Below are 21,156 nucleotides of genomic sequence, written 5' to 3'. Positions count from 1 at the left end.
ACTGGAGCCTAATTTGAATAGTAGAGTGCTGGGTATCTGGTGGGCGGGGCTTGTGTGTTTTGCTCTGGAATCAGCCCCTCCCTTCAGTGGGTGTTCCGTTATGTTCAGTTAAGACGGCTGTGCCGTCTCCATTGGGACGGGCGGCGCCGGTGCCAGGTGAGGGTCGGGAGCAAAGAGTGTGAGCAGGAGCGGCGGCAGGCCTTTCTCTCAGCGACCTGGCATGCCCCGTTGCTTAACACAGGGAGCGTGAGGTCAAGGGGGCTTGGGAGCCTACAGAACCAGGGCACGTGTCTTGGCGTGGCAGACCTGGTTTGAAACCTTGATCACCAATGAGATAAGGTTTGAGGTCTCTGCCCAAAGGGAGCTATGAGTGATTGCACTGGAGGAAAAATTTTGTATCCCTCTGTTGTGTGAGCATGAGGTGTCCCTCTCATCTGGGATGCAGGCACTGAGAAGATGCTCCAAACCAGCAACTATAGCCTGGTCCTTTCCTTGCAGTTCCTACTGCTGTTCTATGACCTCTTTGTCAACTCCTTCTCGGAGCTGCTGCGCATGGCGCCCGTCATCCAGCTTGTGCTTTTCATCGTTCAGGATATTGCCATCCTCTTCAACGTCATCATCATCTTCCTCATGTTCTTCAACACCTTCGTCTTCCAGGCTGGCCTGGTTAATCTTCTGTTCCAGAAATTTAAAGGGACCATTGTCCTGTCAGCAGCATACCTTGCCTTGAGCATATCCTTCCACATCTGGGTCATGAACCTCCGCTGGAAAAATTCCAAATATTTTGTGTGGACAGATGGGCTGCAGACTCTCTTTGTTTTCCAGAGAACGGTGGCTGTGCTATACTACTACTTCTATAAGAGGACGTCTCTGCACTTGGGAGATCCACGTTTCTACCAGGACTCTCTTTGGCTACGGAAAGAGTTTGCACAAGCGCACCGTTGACAGCTGCTTCTGGATCATTTGGCGCAGAGGCCAGCTTGCTAGAATCTCCACAGAGATTTTACCAGTGTCTTGCAAGTTCCCCTCCTCCTGCTACAATTTGTCTCCTGCAGCCAAGTTCGAAATCTCACGTGGTCAAATGACTTCATCCCTTTCCTACATTCGTACACATTGAGAAGCATATAGTGGCAAGCAGGGTATCCACAAAAGAGCAGTTTCATTGACGAGCAGCCTAATCTCCAAGCACTCCACAATCCTCCTCTCAGTTCAGCAAACTGCCCTCTGGATGTGGCAGCAGCCTTACTGAGGAACGATTTGAAGCGCCAAACAAATCTGGCCGAGAACCCCCACGGAGTAGCAACGCTGCCTTTTCCTCCTTGAGAATATTTCCTTGCCCTAAGCTCCCCTGTGACAGAAAAGGATTCCTGCCTTCACTAGTACCTCTGACAGTGTGACAAGGCACAAAGACTATGGTTTGGCTTTGCAGGATTCAGCCTGAGCAAATGTACTCTCATTGACTTGTTAGATTCTCCTTTTGTACTTGCATTTTCATTCATATGTTCAGTTAAGAATGTCCGTTAAGAGGGAACAACTGCCTCTTCTTGCCTCAGGTTTGCCTCATGTTGTATTTAGCTTCTCTCAACATGTTATTTTGTTACTGTTTTCTTCATTATTAAAGCTTAGTTTACATTTACATGAGCCACTTAATTTTTCTCAAAGAAGAATAATGCATCTCTGGGTTATTTGTGGGGCCTGCCTGGTGTTTTTACATGAGTAGAATGTGTGCTTTTATTTAAAATGCATCTCTGGGTTATTTGTGGGGCATAGGAATTTGTTCAATTTCCCCCAAAAAAATATAGTCCGGTCTGAGGGACAGTGGACCGGCCCCCTGCTGAAAAAGTTTGCTGACCCCTGGGAGAAAGGTTATGGTGAACTAACTATAGATGAATGTCCAATTATTATTATTTTTTAAAAAAAATGCTGTGTAATGATATGATCTGTATAATGAAGGCGGGGTCATGATTATGCTGTATAGACTCACTCTTCACACGCCCCAGAACCCCTGACCAGAATCCACAGTAAGATGCAATTCTGAGCATCCCATGTCAAACCTTCAAGTAATAAGATACTATTATATCTGTGAAACATTAGGAACAAATGTTTTTACTTCCTGCAGATCATTTTGGACCTGAACAAAGCCTCAGTTGATGCTTTTCCTCGTCAATATTCCAACTCTGCAATTCTATGATCTATGCTTTTTGGTACTACAAGTCAGTGACTCTGCATACAGAATCAGGTGATATTACAATGGCCCGCCAACCGAGGCCTCCCCCCAGGCCAAGGTGGCAAAGGCGGAAAAGAAGACTACTGGGAGCATAGGAAACGGCAGCCAGCCAGGCCGCCGAAGCCTTACCTTCCCCAAGCTGAGTACGTAGGTGAAGGGGGGAACGGAGGCCACGCGATCCGGCACACACACACACCCAGCGGCACAACAACCACCGCGGGAGCATGGGAAATGGAGAAAGGGAGGCAGTGTTGAAGAACGGGGGGAAGGAAGGTGTCGCAGCTCCTTACAAGGAGCGCAATGGGGAGAAGGAGCGGTGGAAGTGGAAGTGATGGGGCCCCAACATAGTCAAAGCAGGAATCCATAGATCTTCCCTTCTCCCTGAAGCTCCAAAGCAGACTGCATGCTTGCTGCTGGCTTCACTCCCTATTTATACGTCAAAGTGGACCAATGGGAAGCCTGCCCATTCAGGTCTGCTGGGCTGGCTCCGCCTCCAAGCAAGCCACTGATAGGTTTAACTGGGGTTTGTCGGGACTGCTCTTGAATGCACTTCCATAGGACTTGGTGTAAGTTCCGGAGCAGCCATGGTTTCCTTTTACTGCCCAGTTATTTCTACTGTCTTTCGCCCCCACATCGCGATGAGAATGTATTCTGCAAAGTGCTCATGAAGTCTCCAACCCACCCACAACTAAATATATAGTGGGGCTGGGCCATGGCTAAGATTACGTATCTAAATTGAAAAACCGTTTTGTTTTGTTTAAGGTAAAGGGACCCCTGACCATTAGGTCCAGTCGTGGCCAACTCTGGGGTTGCGGCGCTCATCTCGCTTTACTGGCCGAGGGAGCCGGTGTAAATCTTCCAGGTCATGTGGCCAGCATGACCAAGCTGCTTCTGGCGAACCAGAGCAGCACACGGAAACACCGTTTACCTTCCCACCGGAGCGGTACCTATTTATCTACTTGCACTTTGACGTGCTTTCGAACTGCTAGGTTGGCAGGAGCAGGGACCGAGCAACGGGAGCTCACCCCGTGACGGGGATTCGAACCGCCGACCTTCTGATCGGCAAGTCCTAGGCTCTGTGGTTTAAGCAGCACCACCCACACCCCTTTGTTTTGTTTAGGGGCAGCTAAATACAACTCCTCTCCTTCCTTCTCAGGCATTCCTGTTAAAGCATGCAAAACTAATGTTTTGTGAAATTTAGACCCTCCCAACAATATGCAGCCTTTTTATACAGCACTGAAATAAAGAAAAGGGCAACAGATAAATGAAGTGTAGCCCTCCAAATGCTGTTGGTTAATTTCCCCATCATACCTGACTATTGGCCATGTTGACTGGAGCTGGGGGAGAGGTGTGACGTGGGAGCACTGAGATTTTTATTGCTTCAACCATTTAATGCAGAGGTGATGTGAAATGTGTTGCTTATTATGTTAGAACTGTGTTCCTTATGACAGTACATTAGAAATTCTTGTGTATTGGGTATCCCTGATGGTCAAAGCTGTCTTCCACACAATGCTCAGTATTGCTATGGGAATGCTTAGCTGAATGGAGAAAGTCACGTTTTCCTAGATGCAAACTCCTGTTTTTAAGTGCTAGGAAAGTGCAACATCTACACAAAACATTTGCTGGATCTTTCACAACAGCTTACGCCAGGCTTCCTCAACCTCAGCCAGCCAGATATTTTGGGCCTACAACTCCCATGATCCCTAGCTTGCAGGACCAGTGGTCAGGGATGATGGGAATTGTAGTCTCAAAACATCTGGAGGGCCAAGCTTGAGGAAGCCTGAGCTAAATGTTAACGGCAACCTTGTAGCATATTATGAACTGATTGTCTGGAAATTGAAAGGTTTGGGAAACATTGCAGAGATGCTATTGTTACTCATCATGAGTAACAACTTTTCACATGTTTGGTCTCTGTTGGTTTATCAACATGTGCAGAAACATGATAAGGGAGTCTACCGTGTGAAATTCCTAGTAAGCTATAAGTGATCTTCCCACTGCAAGTTTCCCCCTGTGGCGCTTATGTATATTTATACACATCACTTTTATACACATCACTATCAGCTTTTATAATCTCTGCAATTGTGTGACTACAATACATCTACTGCCAAGTCACTGCCAGTTCTAGGCATCTGTGGCAAGGTCATCTTTCTTGCTACATTTATGCAGCAGCACAAATTTGCTCAGCATCTTCCTGACACTATGCAGGTTGGCAACCTACAGGAAACTGTGTAGTTGCTGTGTAGCCGATATTACAAAATAATGCATTGCTCTGGACTGAAGAGAAGTTTATTTCCCAGTATCGTGCAGTGTTGCCACATTGATTATCAGCATTTTGAAACAAAATAATATTGTTTATGTTGAAATAGTTTTAACCTGAAGTTTTAGCATTTTAACACATCTTCAATGTTGTGCTGTTTGCTCTTTTTTATTAGTATAATTTGGTGGTGTATGTGTCCTGTTTCCTAGAGAAAGATGGCTGGTCCTTGGCAAGAATGCATGGATTATGCAGTTATTTTAGCAAGAAAAGCTGGAGAGGTACATTTCAGTAAGTTTTTTATGTTTGATGTTTTATCGTGTTTTTTTAGTATTCTGTTGGGAGCTACCCAGACTGGGGAAAGCCAGCCAGATGGATGGGATATAAATAATAAATTGTTGTTGTTGTTGTTATATGCTTTGTATTTTTGTAAGCACATAACTATTCTGAAAAATATGTATGTCTTGCTTGTACTTCTGTTTACTACTTAAGCAGTAGAAAGCGATGGGGTATTTGCAGAACAAATAAGGAGACCAACTCCATTTTAAAATATAAAAACAAAGGGAAGGTTTAGAAAAGCATGTTCAGCTTTGTAAGGAAGTCCAAAAATAGAGCAGTCTACAACATGCTGTACTTTCCTTCTGCTAGTCATTTTTGGATAGGAGACAATGGTGACAAATGGCTATGTTCAAGCCTGAGCATGAGGGCTGCTTTCAGATGAGCTATTTACTGTGGAATTGCCATTTCCCATCCACTCACCTTGAGAAGTCATCCATATGACACTGTCATGCATTTATAATCTACCCACTGTCTGATCCCTTGGTGGTTTCTGGATTTTTCTTTCTTTTTTCTTTGGAACCAGAAAGAATCTGATACATTCCGAAAAGGCTGGAATAGTAGCACTTAGATGGGGGTGGTTCTTAACACCATTAAGTACCGTATTTTTCCATGTATTAGATGAGGTATTTTGACTCAAAAATCATGTCAAAAAACGGGTCGTCCAATATGCGGAGAGTGGCATATATAACAGATATATAGCAGAATAAAGTGCTGTATCACACAACACGTAACTACTGTGTGGAAATCACCCCCCTTACGATACTGTAATGATCTCTAGCTTACATGGCATGAAAAGGAGATCACAAAAATACATGAAAGACGGAGATAATGATAATAATGATAATAATGATAATAATAATAATAATAATTTATACCCAACCCATCTGGCTGGGCTTCCCCAGCCACTCTGGGAGGCTTCCAACAAAATATTAAGGAGAGAAAGAAGGGAAGCCACAATGGGATAAATGTGTGGCGGCATTGTGGGAGAGATAAAATTGTGACCTTCTGGGGAATGGGTGTTTGGTCTTTTTAAACATAAAACTTCCTGTCGCTAACAGAGTGAGTCAATTACATCTTGACTCTAGGCAGGTTGAGATGTTGTCTGATTTGCAGACCCCGGCACAGCTGGGGGCCTGAGTGTGGGTTGGGTTGTAAAAAGGCACAGGAGGCTATCAAGTCATTTACAATTTAGGAGCCGGGTATGTGTAAGAGAGGCCTGGGAACAAGGAAGAGCCTTTTGATCTCAAGATCTCTGAGTCTAAACAAAGTTCAGCTGTGCCTGTCTCCTGACAATTTGGTAAATTGGTAATTAACTTAAAAGAAATGATTGGTTCCTAACCTGTCCTCCACGTGGGTTTTCAAGGATAAAGGAAGCGAAACTGGTGCCTTACTGTTTGGACACCTACCTGTTGAATTTCTGTCTGCGTCACAGTAAAGTGACTCAGGGCTGGGCAAACCCGGTAAATATTGAAGGGGGGTTCTCCACCTTGAACCCCATTCGAGGGTGGTTCAGGAAGGGAGGTGGTGGCAGCTTTACCGTTTGGTTTGTGATTTGCAACACCTAGCAATCTCTCCCCCTTCTTGGCCAAGTCCTGCTGGTGTCTAGGAGAAATGGTCGGGGGTGTGGGGGTGTGTGGATAGTCCTACTCACTACATGGTGGCAGTGGGATCGACTTCACCGCTCAAAGGCAAATTTTCTTTGGTGTGAGCACATATATCTTGAAGGTTACAGGCATTTTATTGACTAGCGAGTCAGGAATGGCGGAAGGCTTAGACCCCACAGAAACGTTACAGACAATAGATAATTGGGGTTGAGGGGAGATGTTAGCTCCCCCCCCCCTCGCTTGATGGAGTCACCAAGAAGAGCTGCTTCGAGGGCTACCTCCTCCCCCTTGTTTTTTGATGGCTCAGATGGGGATTTTGTGGACACTCATCAAGCGAGAGGGTCCCAGGTGGACGTTGAGGAGCCAGACCGTGGGGCATTCGGTTGGGGAATCCAGCGGATGACCAGAGTGGTTGAGTCAACGTTTACGACCTCTTTGTGATGTCGGGACTATAAGTACATCTGCATATCCAAGAGAAAGTTACCCCATGAATCAATGTTTCCATGGAGAGGGACGGAGCTGTAGCCTCGCTAGGACACCGAGTGGGGACCAGACGGTCCCATGGAAGGTCCGAGGGGTCGGGAGAGACACTGCTGAGCGAGCCACATTGTTGCTGCAGCCTGGTTGGCTAGTCCGAAGGAACATGACTACAGAGAGCTGCCAAGAAGCCCAAGGGAGGTGGGTCCGTGCAGTGGCTGCGGGTGACTACCGAGAGCCGGAGCGTCAACCCCAGGAGAATCATAGACCTGTTACTTATCGACCGGGTAGTCCAACGAGAGTCCACTTGTCAGAATGATATTGTGAGCCTAGGTCGGCTCAACAGTACAAAGAAGAGGAAGACTATGGGCCATGCCCAAGACCCTTTTACATTTATGGGGAGGGGGAACCTCGGTGTTCAGAGGGACAAGCACAGAGTTACCGCCTTGAGGTACAGCCATGACCAGGAGCTGTGAGATGTGTCCCCAAGACGCGTGACTCGTGAGTTTACCGTAAGGGATTTTGATCTTCACCTCTTCCCCGCTTATAAACCTCCCATGGACATTTTGAGTTATTTGACATTGTTTGAACTGAGTTGTTGGGAATTGGGAGTTCCCCTGAGACTGTGTATGTCCATCCCGAGAGCCCTAGTCAGTGGAGAATTGGCTGATTTAATGGGACAGATACCCTTACCATATGCTCTGCACTACCAAAGTTATAAGCACCTTGTTTTGCAAAGATATGGTTTACATGCTGAGAGCTATAGGAGAACTTTCCGAAAGGCTGATAAAGCTACCTCAACTGAAAGCCTGCCCCTCGATGCTGCTAAAGTGGCACAGAATTTTGACTTTTGGATGTCGGCAGAGGATGTAACTACCTATGAAGGAATGAGGCAATTGATTATCAAAGAGCAGTTTAATTGTCATTTGCCTGTGGAACTGGCAAGCTTGGTTGCCGACAAAGGCCCTGCTACTTTTGAGCAAGCCGTGCAGTTTGCTGAGACTTTTAGGCTCAACAGGTCTCATTTTCAAGACCATGCATGCAAGCACAGGATTGATGCACACCCACTTTGTTCTCGGAGCTTTCTAATTAAAAGCTAAAAAAAAAAAAAATTAACGAAAAGCAAACTGATAGTAGAGCTTTCTTCATAGCGGTTAATTGGCCTAGGAGTTGGCTCCAAGATCCGATGAAGGGGAGAAAGAATTCTTCGGCGTTTGAAAATTGCTACTTACCTTCAAAGGACTTAACAAAATAGCGAAGTCAGTGAAGGAGTTGGGGGAGATTATTCAGTGCTCAGAAGCTAACATATAGGCTGATATGCATGAGTTAAAAGCAGAGATGAGACGAATGACAGCAGCTGTTGAAAAAGTTACAAAAATAGCAGAACAACTAAAGAATTGGCCGAAGCAAATGCAAACAAAATAGAAGCGCTGACTAACAGAATTGCCCAGATGAATGATAGACAACCAGAAGAAACTTAAAATTTGCCAGCATATCAGAAGGTATCCTGAACTCATTAAAATTGTCCAAGACAATTTTAATGGGAGACTACAATGGCGTAGTAATACCTGAAATGGATAGGTCAACAAAAAAGAAAGCTAATCAGGGAAAACTACCAAGATCCTTTTTTAATCTAGTGAAAAACTTGGAGTTAATAGATATTTGGAGACTTAAACATCCAACCACAAAGCAATTTACCTTTTTTTCGGAGCCACACCAAAGTTGGGGAAGGATAGACCAAATATGGACCTCAAGACATTTAACTCCAAGAATATCGAAATGTGAAATACTGCCACGAACTTTGTCAGATCATAATCCTGTAATTTTAGAAGTAAAAAGCAAAGTGCAAAACACATATAGATGGAGGATGAATGAAAGCCTTTTTGAAATTCCAGAAGTAATTGTAAAAGCCAATGAAACTCTAAAAGAATATTTGAAATGGAATTTAAATAAAGAAACTAATTTAGATATCGTCTGGGATGCAAGCAAAGCTGTCATGAGGTTATCTGATCCAACCAAATAACGATAGAAGAAAACTGAGAAAAAAGAAAAAAGAAGAAATTTTGGCCCAATTGGAAGAATGTGAAAAGAAATTAACGATAAAACCCAAAGATGTCAGAATAAACAAGCAATTAAAATGTTACAAACCCAATTTTCGATTTTAGTAAATCAAGAGGTGGAATGGAAAATTAAATTAATGAGACAAAAATTCTTTGAATCAGCTAATAAAACTGGAAAACTCCTTGCATGGCAATTACAAAAAAGACAAAAACAAAGTGTGATAAATAAAATAAAAATAGGAGATCAAATAGAAAACCTGAAGGAAATAAAGAAAGCCTTTCAGGAATTCTATGAAGGTTTATATAAGAGAGAATGAAGAGACAGATAAAATAGGAAAATATTTAGAAGATTACAAAGGGGGGGAAATAACAGAGGAAGAAAAAGCGCAATAAAAAGGATGAAAATAGGCAAAGCTCCAGGTCCGGATGGGCTTTCGGCAAAATATTATAAAATTTTGGATGAACAATTGACCCCAGTATTATGTGAAGTTATGAACAACATTTTGCAAGGTGGGAATATTCCCCATACATGGAAGGAAGCACATATAACTCTGATCCCTAAACCAGAAACTGGTAGACTAAACATTAAAAATTACAGACCCATTTCTCTGTTAAACAATGATTATAAATTTTTTGCAGAGATTTTAGCCAACAGATTGAAAAGAAATTTGAAAGATCTCATTCACAAAGACCAAGCAGAGTTTCTCCCTGACAGATATCTCAAAGACAACGCAAGACACTTTGTAAACATCATAGAATATTTGGAAGTGAAAAACGAAATACCAGCAGTGTTAATATTTATTGATGCAGAAAAAGCGTTTGATAATGTGTCTTGGCAGTTTTTGATAAAGAGTATGGAAGCAATGGGGATGGAGGGATCACTCATGAAGGGCATAAGAGCTATATATTCCAACCAAACAGCTAAATTGATAGTCAATAACAATTTGACTGAGTCATTTGATATTGCGAAAAGAACGAGTCAGGGATGCCCTCTATCCCCCCTGCTGTTTATAATAGTTTTAGAGGTGATAGAAAATAAGGTGAGGGAAACATCGGAAATACATGGAATTAAAATTGGATCAAGGAGTTTAAATTGAGGGCGTACGAGGACGATTTAGTATTATCTTTAGAGGAACCTCAAACCAGTGTTGGCAAAGTATTGGAAGAATTGGAGAAATTCTGAAAATTATCAGGATTCAAATTGAATAAAACAAAGACTAAAATGATGGTGAAAAATATGGAGAGGAAAATGATAAAGCAATTAGAACAAAAACATGAAATCAAAAGTAGCGAAAAAAGTAAAATACTTAGGGATCTGGTTGACAATGAAAAACATTAATTTATTTGGTGACAATTACAACCCAGTATGGAAAGAAATCAAAAGAGATTTGGATACATGGAATAGAATAAAGCTGTCCTGGACTGGGAGAATGGCAGCAATTAAAATGAACATCCTCCTGAAGATGTTGTTTCTTTTTCAGACAATCCCTGTAATTAAGGGATCAACTCAGTTCAAGGATTGGCAAAAAACCTTACCAAAATTCATCTGGCAAGGAAAGAGACCAAGAATCAAATTTCAATTACTAACTGATCGAAAGGAAAGATTGTCTTATTTTGTTTTTTGGAAAATGACAATGCACTAAGCAATACCCTTTACCAAAGGAGCCATAGAAGGACTGACGCCTATGATTGAGGATTTTCTCAAAAAAGGGATCCTGGTTCCTTGCGCGTCACCCTGCAACACCCCCGTACTCCCCATCAAAAAACCTTCGGGACAAGGGGCCCCTGTTTGTTACTGTTTTGTTCAGAACCTGAGACTTGTCAACCAATTCGTGATACCACACCACCCAGTGGTGGGCAACCCAAATTCCCTTCTAAATGCAATCCCGGCAGGAACTACATGGTACAGTGCTGCAGATTTATGCTCTGCGTTCTTCAGTATTCCCCCTAGACCCGGAGAGTCAGTTCCTTTTCGCCTTCACCTGGAGACCTATATCGCCCGCTATTTTTTCCGCAATATTACACCAGGACCTACAGGACGTACATCTGCCTGCTGTCTCCACCTATTTGCTGTATGTAGATGACATTTTAATTGTCCTACCAGCGAGGAGGCATGTAAATTAGACACAAAACACCTCCTTCTCGAGCTAACACATAAAGGACACAAGGTGTCCCCTAAGAAGCTACAATATAGCAAGCAGGAAGTGAAATACCTCGGGCATATCCTTCGGATAGGTACCCGAAGCCTAGCGACTGACAGAATAGAGACAGTCACCAAAATTCCCCTCCCCAAAACAGAAAGACAATTGCGGGGCTCCCTTGGAATGGCCGGCTTCTGCCGAGCTTGGATTGCCGGCTACAGCGAGATAACTAAAACCTTGTCTGCCATGACCCGCCACGATCACCCTGATGAACTGGTTTGGGGAGAAGCCTATAACTCCTTTGCCTATAAGAGCCTATAACTCTTAAGAGGGAATTAAGATCTGCCCCCGCCTTGGGCCTCCCAGACTACCGTATCCCTTTCAACCTATTCATTTATGAACAAATGGGGATAGCCTCAGGAGTTCTCACCCAGCCCTTCAGAAATCAAGAAATGCCAGTGGTATATTACAGTTTACAACTAGATAATACTGCCAAGGGAACAGTGAGTTGCCTTAGGCAATTGCTGCCGCCACACTCCTCCTTGAAAAGGCTCAAGGGACAGTATTGGGACACGAGATCACAATCCATGTCCCCCACGCGGTCTCAAACCTTCTAACTTTGAGAGGCTGCCACCACTTCTCAAATCCACGTCTGAACCGCTATGAAGCCCTTCTGTTAACTCCGTCCAATGTAACCATTAAACGGTTCAACTCACTAAACCCAGCAAACCCTATTACCCCTCCCAGATGATGGCACCCCACCATGATTATACAAAGATAGTCCGCCAAGCTGAGAAATCCTGAGAAGATTTAGACCACCTCCCTCTAGAAAACCCCGATCTAATACTCTATACAGACAGCAGTTCCAAAGTCATAAACGGGGAGAGAGGAAAACCGGATATGCCGTGGTTTCTGACTAACTCACAATACAGCGCCCAAGCTGCGGAATTGCCCTTATACGTGCTTGCGAAATAAGTGAGGGGAAGAGGACAACCATCTATGCCGGTAGCAAATATTGCTTCGGGCTGGTACATACGACCGGAGTTCGTATTCACCAGAGTTATGCGCAATTCACCAGAGTTATGCGCAAGGCCATTCTGGCATGCAGATTATCACCTGGCCTTTATGCAGCTCATTCATTTCGGATTGGTGCCGCTATGACCACTGCTCATTGGGGCCTGTTTACTAGAAGGATTAAGAATCTGGGGTGCTGGAGGTCTGATGCCTTCAGGGGATATGTGAGGTAATTCTTGTGCAGTTCATGTGACTTACCTGTTTGTCATTTCCTTTCTTTTAGTGCCACCTGTGTTCCAAGTTTGGATTCTGGGCCATAGCATTGTGTACTGGGCCAGCAGGCGAGCGGTGGATCTCTCTTTATCTGCTCAGCTGAAAATTTATTGGTTTGGCAGAGGCGAGGTAGAAGAGTTAGAGACAGGATAAAAAAAAGACTAAGAAGGTAAAGAGTAACTACATTTTGAATGCAGTTAAAGTTTATTTGTGTCTGCAATAAACTACACTCTTCTTTGTTAACTTAAGAACCTGACTGAGACTAAGTGATTTACCGGGGAGGACCTGGTTGGTGGCAGTGGATTAGTGGTGTACGGGTCAATAGTCTGTGAGATGACCGGGGGCTCCGTACAAACGCCACAGCAACCCTTGCCACCCCTTTGACAAATTTGTGTAAGAAATCTCTGCCTGTTAAGGTGACCTGGATTGAGAAGTGTCAACGTGCTTTTGAAATGTTAAAACGGACATTAGTGAGCTCAACAGTAATGCTTGCACCTGACCAGCAGCGTACCTTTGTGGTACAGACAGACGCTGGCCAAACAGGGTTGGGGGGTATACTGCTTCAGCGAGATGAGGAAGGAGCCTGGCATCCAGTTGTGTATTTCAGCAAAAAGTTGCTACCTTGTGAGCAGAATTATTCCACTGTTGAAAAAGATTGTCTTGCTTCGGTTTGGGCTTTGGTCAAACTCCGTCCCGACATGTGGGGAAATAATTTTGAAGTCCAAACTGACCATTCACCCTTGTGCTGGTTAGAAAGAGTGAAACACACTAACCAGAAGTTACTCAGATGGAGTCTGACCCTGCAAGACTATCAGCTCACAGTTTCTCATATACAGTACCTGGGAAAATGAACGTAATCGCGGACATCCTGTCCGGCATGTACCAGTCTGTGGAGTGAGCAGATTGGCTGGTACTACCTCAATTGTGTAAATATTACTGATGAAATTTAGGGGCTTAACCCTTTAATTTCATCTTAGAGGGGAGGGTGTAGTGAAGTTGGGAAATCTTGGTATGTCAAATGCTGGTTCATGCAGGAGTGAGGCATTGTGGGAGAGATAGAATTGTGGCCTTCTGGGTATGGGTGTTTGGTCTCTTTAAACGTAAAACTCCCTGTCTCTAGAAGTGTGAGTCAGTTACATCTTGACTCTAGGCAGGTTGAGATGTTATCTGATTTGCAGACCCTGGCACAGCTGGGGGCCTGAGTGTGGATTGGGTTGTAAAAAGGCACAGGAGGCTATCAAGTCATTTACAATCTAGGAGCCTGGTACATGTAAGAGAGGCCTGGGAACATGGAAGAGCCTTTTGATCTTAAGGTCTCCAAGTCTAAACAAAGTTCAGCTGTGCTGGTCTCCTGACAATCAGGAGATATAGTCTCAGCATACTGCCATTGGTAAATTGGTAATTAACTTAAGGAAATGATTGCTCCCTAACCTGTCCTCCAGTGGGTTTTCAAGGATAAAGGATTTGGGAATTCAGATGCAAAGTGCAGAACATCCTGCCTTGGTACTTTGCCTGGGGGCGTTTGACCAGTGAAAGGATTCTTGACTACTCACTGTGTTTTGAACTATTGTTGCTGTGCGAGTATGATTTTAGCTAGTGTCATAAGAGAATCTGGGTCAGAGAGGGGAATAAAGAAAAATGACCCTACTTAGATCTGACACCACGTGGGTGTGTATGTGTATGCTGGGCGAACGGCACTTAGTCAGCGTGAGTGTGAGCTCCCTGATTTATCTTTTAAGATTGTTTTAATGAGTATAGAAACCTATTAACTTTTAACTTTAGTTTTTAGTTTTTTAGTTTTAGTTTTAAACTAGTAAGTAGGAGGACGCCTCCTTCTATTGGGGAGACAACCATCGACCTTGAAACTGGGGCGGCTGCATGAAGAGAGAAATGACTAAGCAATTATACAGCCCTGCCTGTGGGAGAGGAACTGGGAAACGTACCAGAGATTCCAGAGATTTAGACGACACAGAGGAACTGAGATGCCTGCCTCTTGCTAAACAAACAAAAATTAGTGAATCTGAAAGTACAAAGGATATTTTTAATATTCCGGTCTCAAACTCTTTCACACTGCTAGCAGAGATGAATGACGAGGAAACCATTGTTAAAGAACCTTTTGATAACCTGCCTACTAAACCTTCAAGCAATAATAATACTGGTATCCACTCGAATGACTGCACTAGAGCCCGTGAAAGCTGCATTGATGAGATACTATTTGAACACTCGACTACTCTAGACCTAGTTGCTAAAACAGTGGACTATATCTTTAAATACATAAAAGACATCCGAGGATCCTTGGAGAAGATTATCTCGCTTGTATCCCTAACAGGTAAAAACAGTTCCCCTGATGTACCACCTGAGATGAAGCCCTTACAAATGCCCAGAGCACCCGTTTTACCTCATGCCTCCTGTATAATTCCTCAAGTTGCTGGCAATCAGAAAAGTGCGCCAAGTGAGCAAAATAAGAAGGAACAACACTTTGCACCTCCTCACAAACTGCTGCTGCAAGCTACCAAAATCTGTCTAACGGTTTGCCCCTTTAGAGGCAAGGTGATAAACTGGCATTATAAGAGTGATATAAGGAGACACCTAGCGGAGCTTCTGAGGGTAATCCCTAGCTCTATTGACCTGAAGCATACTGACCATATTAGCAGCAGACCTCAGAGGCAGAGAGTGCTGCTCTCCTTTAAAACCAAAAAGCTCCCTGCACTTACTATGTCCTCAAGAAGCCTTCTAATTAACTATGGAATCCTTGCTACAAGAGTCTTTACCAATACCAAGATCTGCCTCCTCTTACCAAACTGCTTGTTCAAAAAGAAAGCAGACAAGTCTGAGGGTCCGCCAATTGCCTCGACCCCAACTCCCCTGGCCGCAGATCTAATCAGCTGGATTGACGCCCCCCTGCCTCCACTGACAAAGGCTATACATCTGGAGAATTCTACGGACCGTGAGTTACTTCTATCCTTCTCCCAATTGCCAAAACTGGAGCGAACAGAGATAACGGACAGATTGGACGAGTTGCTACTCTGTCTCCGTAACGCAGAATATCATGCTCATGTAAATAAGATGAATTCCTCACCAATTGTAGATCAGTCTACACAAGCCCAAGTGGTACCTGTTTTAACGACCTTTGATCTGCAACCCAGCTGTACATGGCCTCGGGATGTCAAGCCCAGGCAGGATACAGTGGAAGATTCGACAACCCTCTGGTCAAACTCGGAAGCTGTGGCAAGACTGAATGCTCTTTTGGAGGCAAACCGAAAAGGATGCCTCCCACCTGCCTTACACTGCATGTTCCCTACAGCAACCGCAGATCCAAAAGGCCCACCCCCCTCAATCTTAGAGCATACTCTAAATGCAGAGTCTATGGACCTGTCGTTAAGTGATACTCCCGTGCACCAGAATCCATCCCTGCAGCTACCAATAATTAAGCCTCAATCCATGGCTGCTGCTGCGGTAAGTGGTGCTCGGAAATTGCCTGGTAAGCAAGCTACAATTACTTCCTTCTTCCAGCCTATTGCCCCCCCTCGCCGCATGCATTCCCAGGTGGATTCTGCCGTGCTGGTTCTGCAAGGCCCAGCATGACTTGAAGGGGTGACCAGGAGATTACTTACTTTCTTGTCCTGGAATGTAGCTGGCATTAAACCTAAGCTGATGGATCCATCCTTTGTCGCCTACATAAAAGGCAGTCGTATTCTTTTGCTGCAAGAGACCTGGGCTTGTGAGGGCTTCTCCTTATCAGGGTATAAGGGCTTCTACCTGAATGCACAACAGAATTCACTATCACCTGGTAGACCACAAGGTGGGTTGGCTACCTTAGTTTCTTTGGCCTTAAATCTGCAGGTGGAACAAATCGACATCCAGTCGTCATCCATGCTGGGTGTAAAGCTACAAACAGCGGAGGAAGTGTTTGTGGTGATTAATGTTTATTTGCACCCAACCTATAAGAAAAACCTGGTGGACCAAAGATGGAGGGGAATTCAACTGACTCTTGAAACTCTCCTAGAGAAATATCCTGAAGCCACCTTCCTAGTTGCAGGAGATTTCAACGGCCGATTGTCTCACTCTGATAAATCATTATTTGCTAAATATAATAAATATCCCTCACTACCCATTTTAACCTCAGACCTTTTACCCAGGAACTTTAAAGACAAGTGTTGCTACATACGCAGGTTTTAAATGTAGACAAACTTTGATGGCTCTTAATTTTCACCTTCTAAACGGAGCTCTCAGTTCTGATTACCCTGCCGAATTTACTTTCTGGTCAGGCTCCCGAGCCTCTACCATAGACTATTTGGACATCAGTAGACCTAATTCCCAAAATTTCCAACTTTAGGGTGGTAACGAGGCTGGAAAGTGACCATTTTCCATTAGAACTCTCTCTGACCCTGGATGGAGAATTGGCTACCTATTCCTGTGTGCCTATTACAAATAACCAGCTTCAGATGAGGCCCACTGCCTTAAAATGGACCGACAATATGGCTCAACGGATAAATGAACTCCTGTGGTCTGACCAACTGCAAGAGACAAGGGACTCCCTTATCCAGGCAGTTGAGCCACTGCCAATATATGACAATTTAGTAGAACTGCTAAAACCTTCGTTGGCTAAGGCCCCGGTAATGAATAGTAACCATTTCTCTCATAAAAAGTGGTTTGACGAGGAATGTAGACACTTCAAGAACAACCTATATAATGAATTCTTGGCATATAGGGCATCAAATGACACCGCACCTAGCAGTCACCTTATGAACCTCAAGAGAAGGTATAAAGCACTATTAAAGGAAAAGAAGCTTGCGGCAGAAAGAAATGATTGGAAGAACCTTCTAAAAGCTGCAGAAAATAGAAATCCCTCCTCCTTTTGGCACCAAATCTCTCAATACCTGGGTAGACCGTTGTCAAGGATAGAACCCCAAATTTCAGCTGACACCTGGGAAAGCTTCTTCTCCGATTTATATGCAGCTCACGCTGCCAGCGGAGGAAGGTTAGATTTGGCCCCCTTGCCTGAGTGGGATCCTGTTACCTGCTCTGAAGTGGAAACACTTATAGGCCAATTTGAGGCGGGCAAGGCACCCGGAGACGATCTTATTTCCATAGATGTTATTAAAGCCAATAAGGATTGGTGGTGTCCACCCCTAGCAGCTCTTTTTACTTATATAAACAAAACAGCACAATTTCCTCCAAGCTGGAACTCTGCACTGATTGTGTTAATTCACAAGAAAGGGCCGCGCACAGACCCGGCCAATTTTAGACCAATTAGCCTGCTAAATGTTATCGGGAAGATCTATTCAAGATTTCTACTTAACAAATTAACGACCTGGATGGAAAGCAACACTATCATCGCAGAGGAACAGGCGGGTTTCCGCCCCGGAAGATCAACAACAGACCAAATCTTAATCCTAAATCACTTGGCCACCAAGTACGCTGGCAATGGCCTAAAAGCCCTCCACGTCGCCTTTATAGACTTTAAGCAGGCCTTTGATCTAATTCCCAGGAACCAGCTATGGACAAAACTGGCAGCGACATCTATCGACCGCCGCCTTCTCCTGCTGATTATTAATTTGCATACAAATACCCTCCTGAGGATTAGGCTAGATAGTAAGGGGCTAGTCTCCAATCCGGTTGCCACCACTAGGGGGGTAAGACAGGGCTGTTTGCTTGCCCCTGCTTTATTTAATTTCTATATTAATTCGCTAGTCCCTGGAAGGCAAACACCTGAATATACTGCTATATGCTGATGACATGGCGGTCATGGCACTCACTCGAAGAGGCCTACATAGCATGCTGGAGGGGCTCGTAGCTTATTGTTCCCAAAACTCTCTAAAGATAAATTATGATAAAACAAAAATTGTGGTATTTACTAGAGCTCACCACACATTCAGATGGTCTTTAGATGAACACAAAATTGAGCAATGTCTTCTCTTTAAATATCTTGGTATCACTTTCCAAGCTACATCTAGCTGGCTTGCCCACTTCCAAGACTGTAGCCCTTCTAGCACGTAGGACAATTGGTGCTCTGCTCAGCTTTTTTTATTCGAGGGGAGGGCAACTGGTGACCCCGGCACTAAAAACTTTTGTTGGAAAAGTGATTCCCCAGATGTTATACGGAGTAGAACTCTGGGGATGGAATCAGAAGCTGTTAGAACGGCTTGAAATCTTCAAAATTTTTATCTCAGAAGAATTCTAGGCCTCCCTCAGAGCACTCCGGCAGCTTTCCTAAGAGTGGAAGTAGGATTACCCTCTGTGTCTGCCAGGGCCCACTTAAGATTCCTGCATTTTTTCACCAACCTCATAGATGCCCCGAACACCTTATTGGCTAAACAAGCCTTTGTATCATTACAAAATAATACCACTTGGCATAAAAATCTACTAGACATTTTATCTAGATACAACCTACCTGAGTTTAATACTCTCAAATTGTGGAGCCCTGATAAAGTTCGGGAATGGATCTTTGAAAAAGACGCCTTTTTGGACTCCACTAAGATAAAAAACTCTGGGTTTTCCTACTGGTTCCCTCGAGTAAAAGCAGTCAAAATCTGTGCCAACTACTTGGTGGAGATCACTGATCCCACCCTTCGGAGAGCTTTTACTATGGCACGGTTCCAAACATTGCCAACTGCTTATTTGACCGGTAGATACACAAAAACCCCAGTAGAACACCGTTTATGTCCTTGCCTTATGAAAATTAAAGAGGATCTCACACATTACCTCCTCTATTGCCCCATCTACTCGGGCTTTAGAGACGCATTGCTGCAAATTATACCCAATTCTATAACCAGTCCTGAAGATAGAGTAAAATTTTTGTTAGTTGATGCAAACCCACGCATTACCCATGTGGTAGCGGTTTTTGTGATGAAGGCCATGAGAGCCAGGGAAAGATTTATGGACGACAATGTAAAGACCCCTTCATCGTCTGTTTAACTCGTTGCTCGTTTTCCCTCCTTTTCTATTCTGTGGGAAGGTTTTGTTGGCATAGTATGTAATGAATTTTAATATTTTTAACTATTGTAGTTGTGATGGGATGTTGAGCTGCTTGTGCGTAAAGTTCCTAATCCCTCAGTGTTTGGCTAAGTCCACAAACCACTGTCTGTAACGGAGCGCCATAAACATGACTCCGTCAGTCGCTGGCAGAATCCGACAGTGGGCGTTTACGGAATTTCTTCCAGCATAAAAGCTCCTTAACGGAAACACGTCTTCTGGACTCTCTGCGTGACAGTTTCCGGCGAGGAGTGGGTGTCCCTATAGGAGGTCCTGAAACCTCCTCGCTGTTCTCGCTGGAATTGTCTCTGAGTCCTCCTTCCGACTCACTATCCCTTGGAACTGCCTCTCTCCCCCTGCTGGTTCCCTCATCAGCTGACAAGTCTCTGCCAGCCTCTGAGAGCCTCTTCCTCTCCAGTTCTCCCGATGGCAGTTCCCTGACAGTAGTGTTGATGTTTGTGCACAGGCATGGTCCTCAGAATAAATGGATTTGATTGTGATTGTAATTCGCTAGTGGTGCATATGGCAAATGCTGATTTCCATCCACCAAAACCGGCAGGACGAGCCTTGAATGTCCTGCTGTATGCGGACGATGCCGCCCTATTAGCTACCTCCCCCATCGGATTAAGGAGGATGCTTCGAGCTCTTCATGAATATGAGACCCAACACGATCTCCAACTAAATTATGCCAAGACCAAAATAATGGTCTTTGCTGCTCGACTGAAACCTAATTTATGGTCAATTAATGGTATCCCTTTAGAGCAGGTCAGTTGCTTCAAATACCTGGGTCAGGTTGTAAGATCAAATAGGTCCTTCTTGGCGCACAGAGAATACATAGCCTTGAACGCATCCAAAGCAGCCTTGGTGATTAGAACCCTGTACTCCAAGAAACAGGCACAAACTGTCAAAGTTGCCTTGCGACTCTTTAAAATGAAAGTCCTCCCTCTTCTGCTGGTGGGCATTGCCTTGGGCTCACGTAGGGACTTTGAAAAAATTGGAATCTATCCAAACCCAATTCTTCAGGGCCATACTCAGGATCCCCCCCTCTGTGGCAGGCGCGATCATGAGATTGGAAACCGGTTGTCAAGCCTTTAGGTATGTGGCCCTGAAAGCGAAGTTATGGCTATGGCTCAAGCTCTGTTTCAGACCGGTGGGTTTGGCCCCCTTGATTCTGAGGGATAACTTTAAATCTCCATGGGAAGGGGAGATAGTAGAGGAAGTGCAGAAGTGCAGGTTGTCCTCCCTTTATATAGAGTCCATGACGTATAGCCACGCAAAGGCGGTGATCGCTCAAAGATTAAGGGATATTGCCAGACAGGAGGACATAGCCCGTGTGAAACCTGGGTTGTTTCTGGGGGAGCAGTTGTATCAGGCTGCTCCAGCTCGCTACCTGGCGGATATCCACTACGTGGAATACCGCAGACTATTTACTGCGGCTAGGCTGAATGTTCTTGACTCGGCGGTTCTGAAGGGAAGATATGGAGGAGTCCCATATGACCAGAGATTATGCCACTGTGCATTGGGTGAGGTAGAATCCACAGAGCACATCTTACTGAGCTGTCCCATCTACAACGATTTAAGACAGTACCTTATAACTCCATACTTACCCCAGCTCAGTTCCCGACAAAGAGGAAAGCAGACAGCATATCTGCTAAATAAGTCTTGAGGGAAAATAACTTTGTCAGTGGCTAAATTCCTTTTCCTGGCACTCAAGTGTCGGAAACGTATAACTGAATGCTTTGATGTGGGTTATCTGTGAGAGGTCTAGTACCCTAATCCTACCTTATTTATG

The 21,156-nt window shown here is 44.4% G+C and overlaps 1 protein-coding gene across 1 annotated transcript; it reads left to right on the top strand.

Moving 5' to 3' along the window:
- Positions 1-1,636, top strand: LOC310752420 (transmembrane protein 138-like). The gene has a single exon (XM_083592554.1). The coding sequence runs from the start codon at positions 457-459 to the stop codon at positions 943-945; it is 489 nt and encodes a 162-aa protein (XP_083448680.1). The 5' UTR covers positions 1-456; the 3' UTR covers positions 946-1,636.
- The last annotated feature ends 19,520 nt before the right edge of the window (positions 1,637-21,156 follow it).

This window comes from Podarcis filfolensis (assembly GCF_964270895.1).
Source record: "Podarcis filfolensis genome assembly, chromosome: 17".
NCBI lineage: Eukaryota > Metazoa > Chordata > Lepidosauria > Squamata > Lacertidae > Podarcis > Podarcis filfolensis.
Note: the sequence above shows the minus strand (reverse complement) of the source record. Positions and strands in the feature narration are given on the sequence as shown.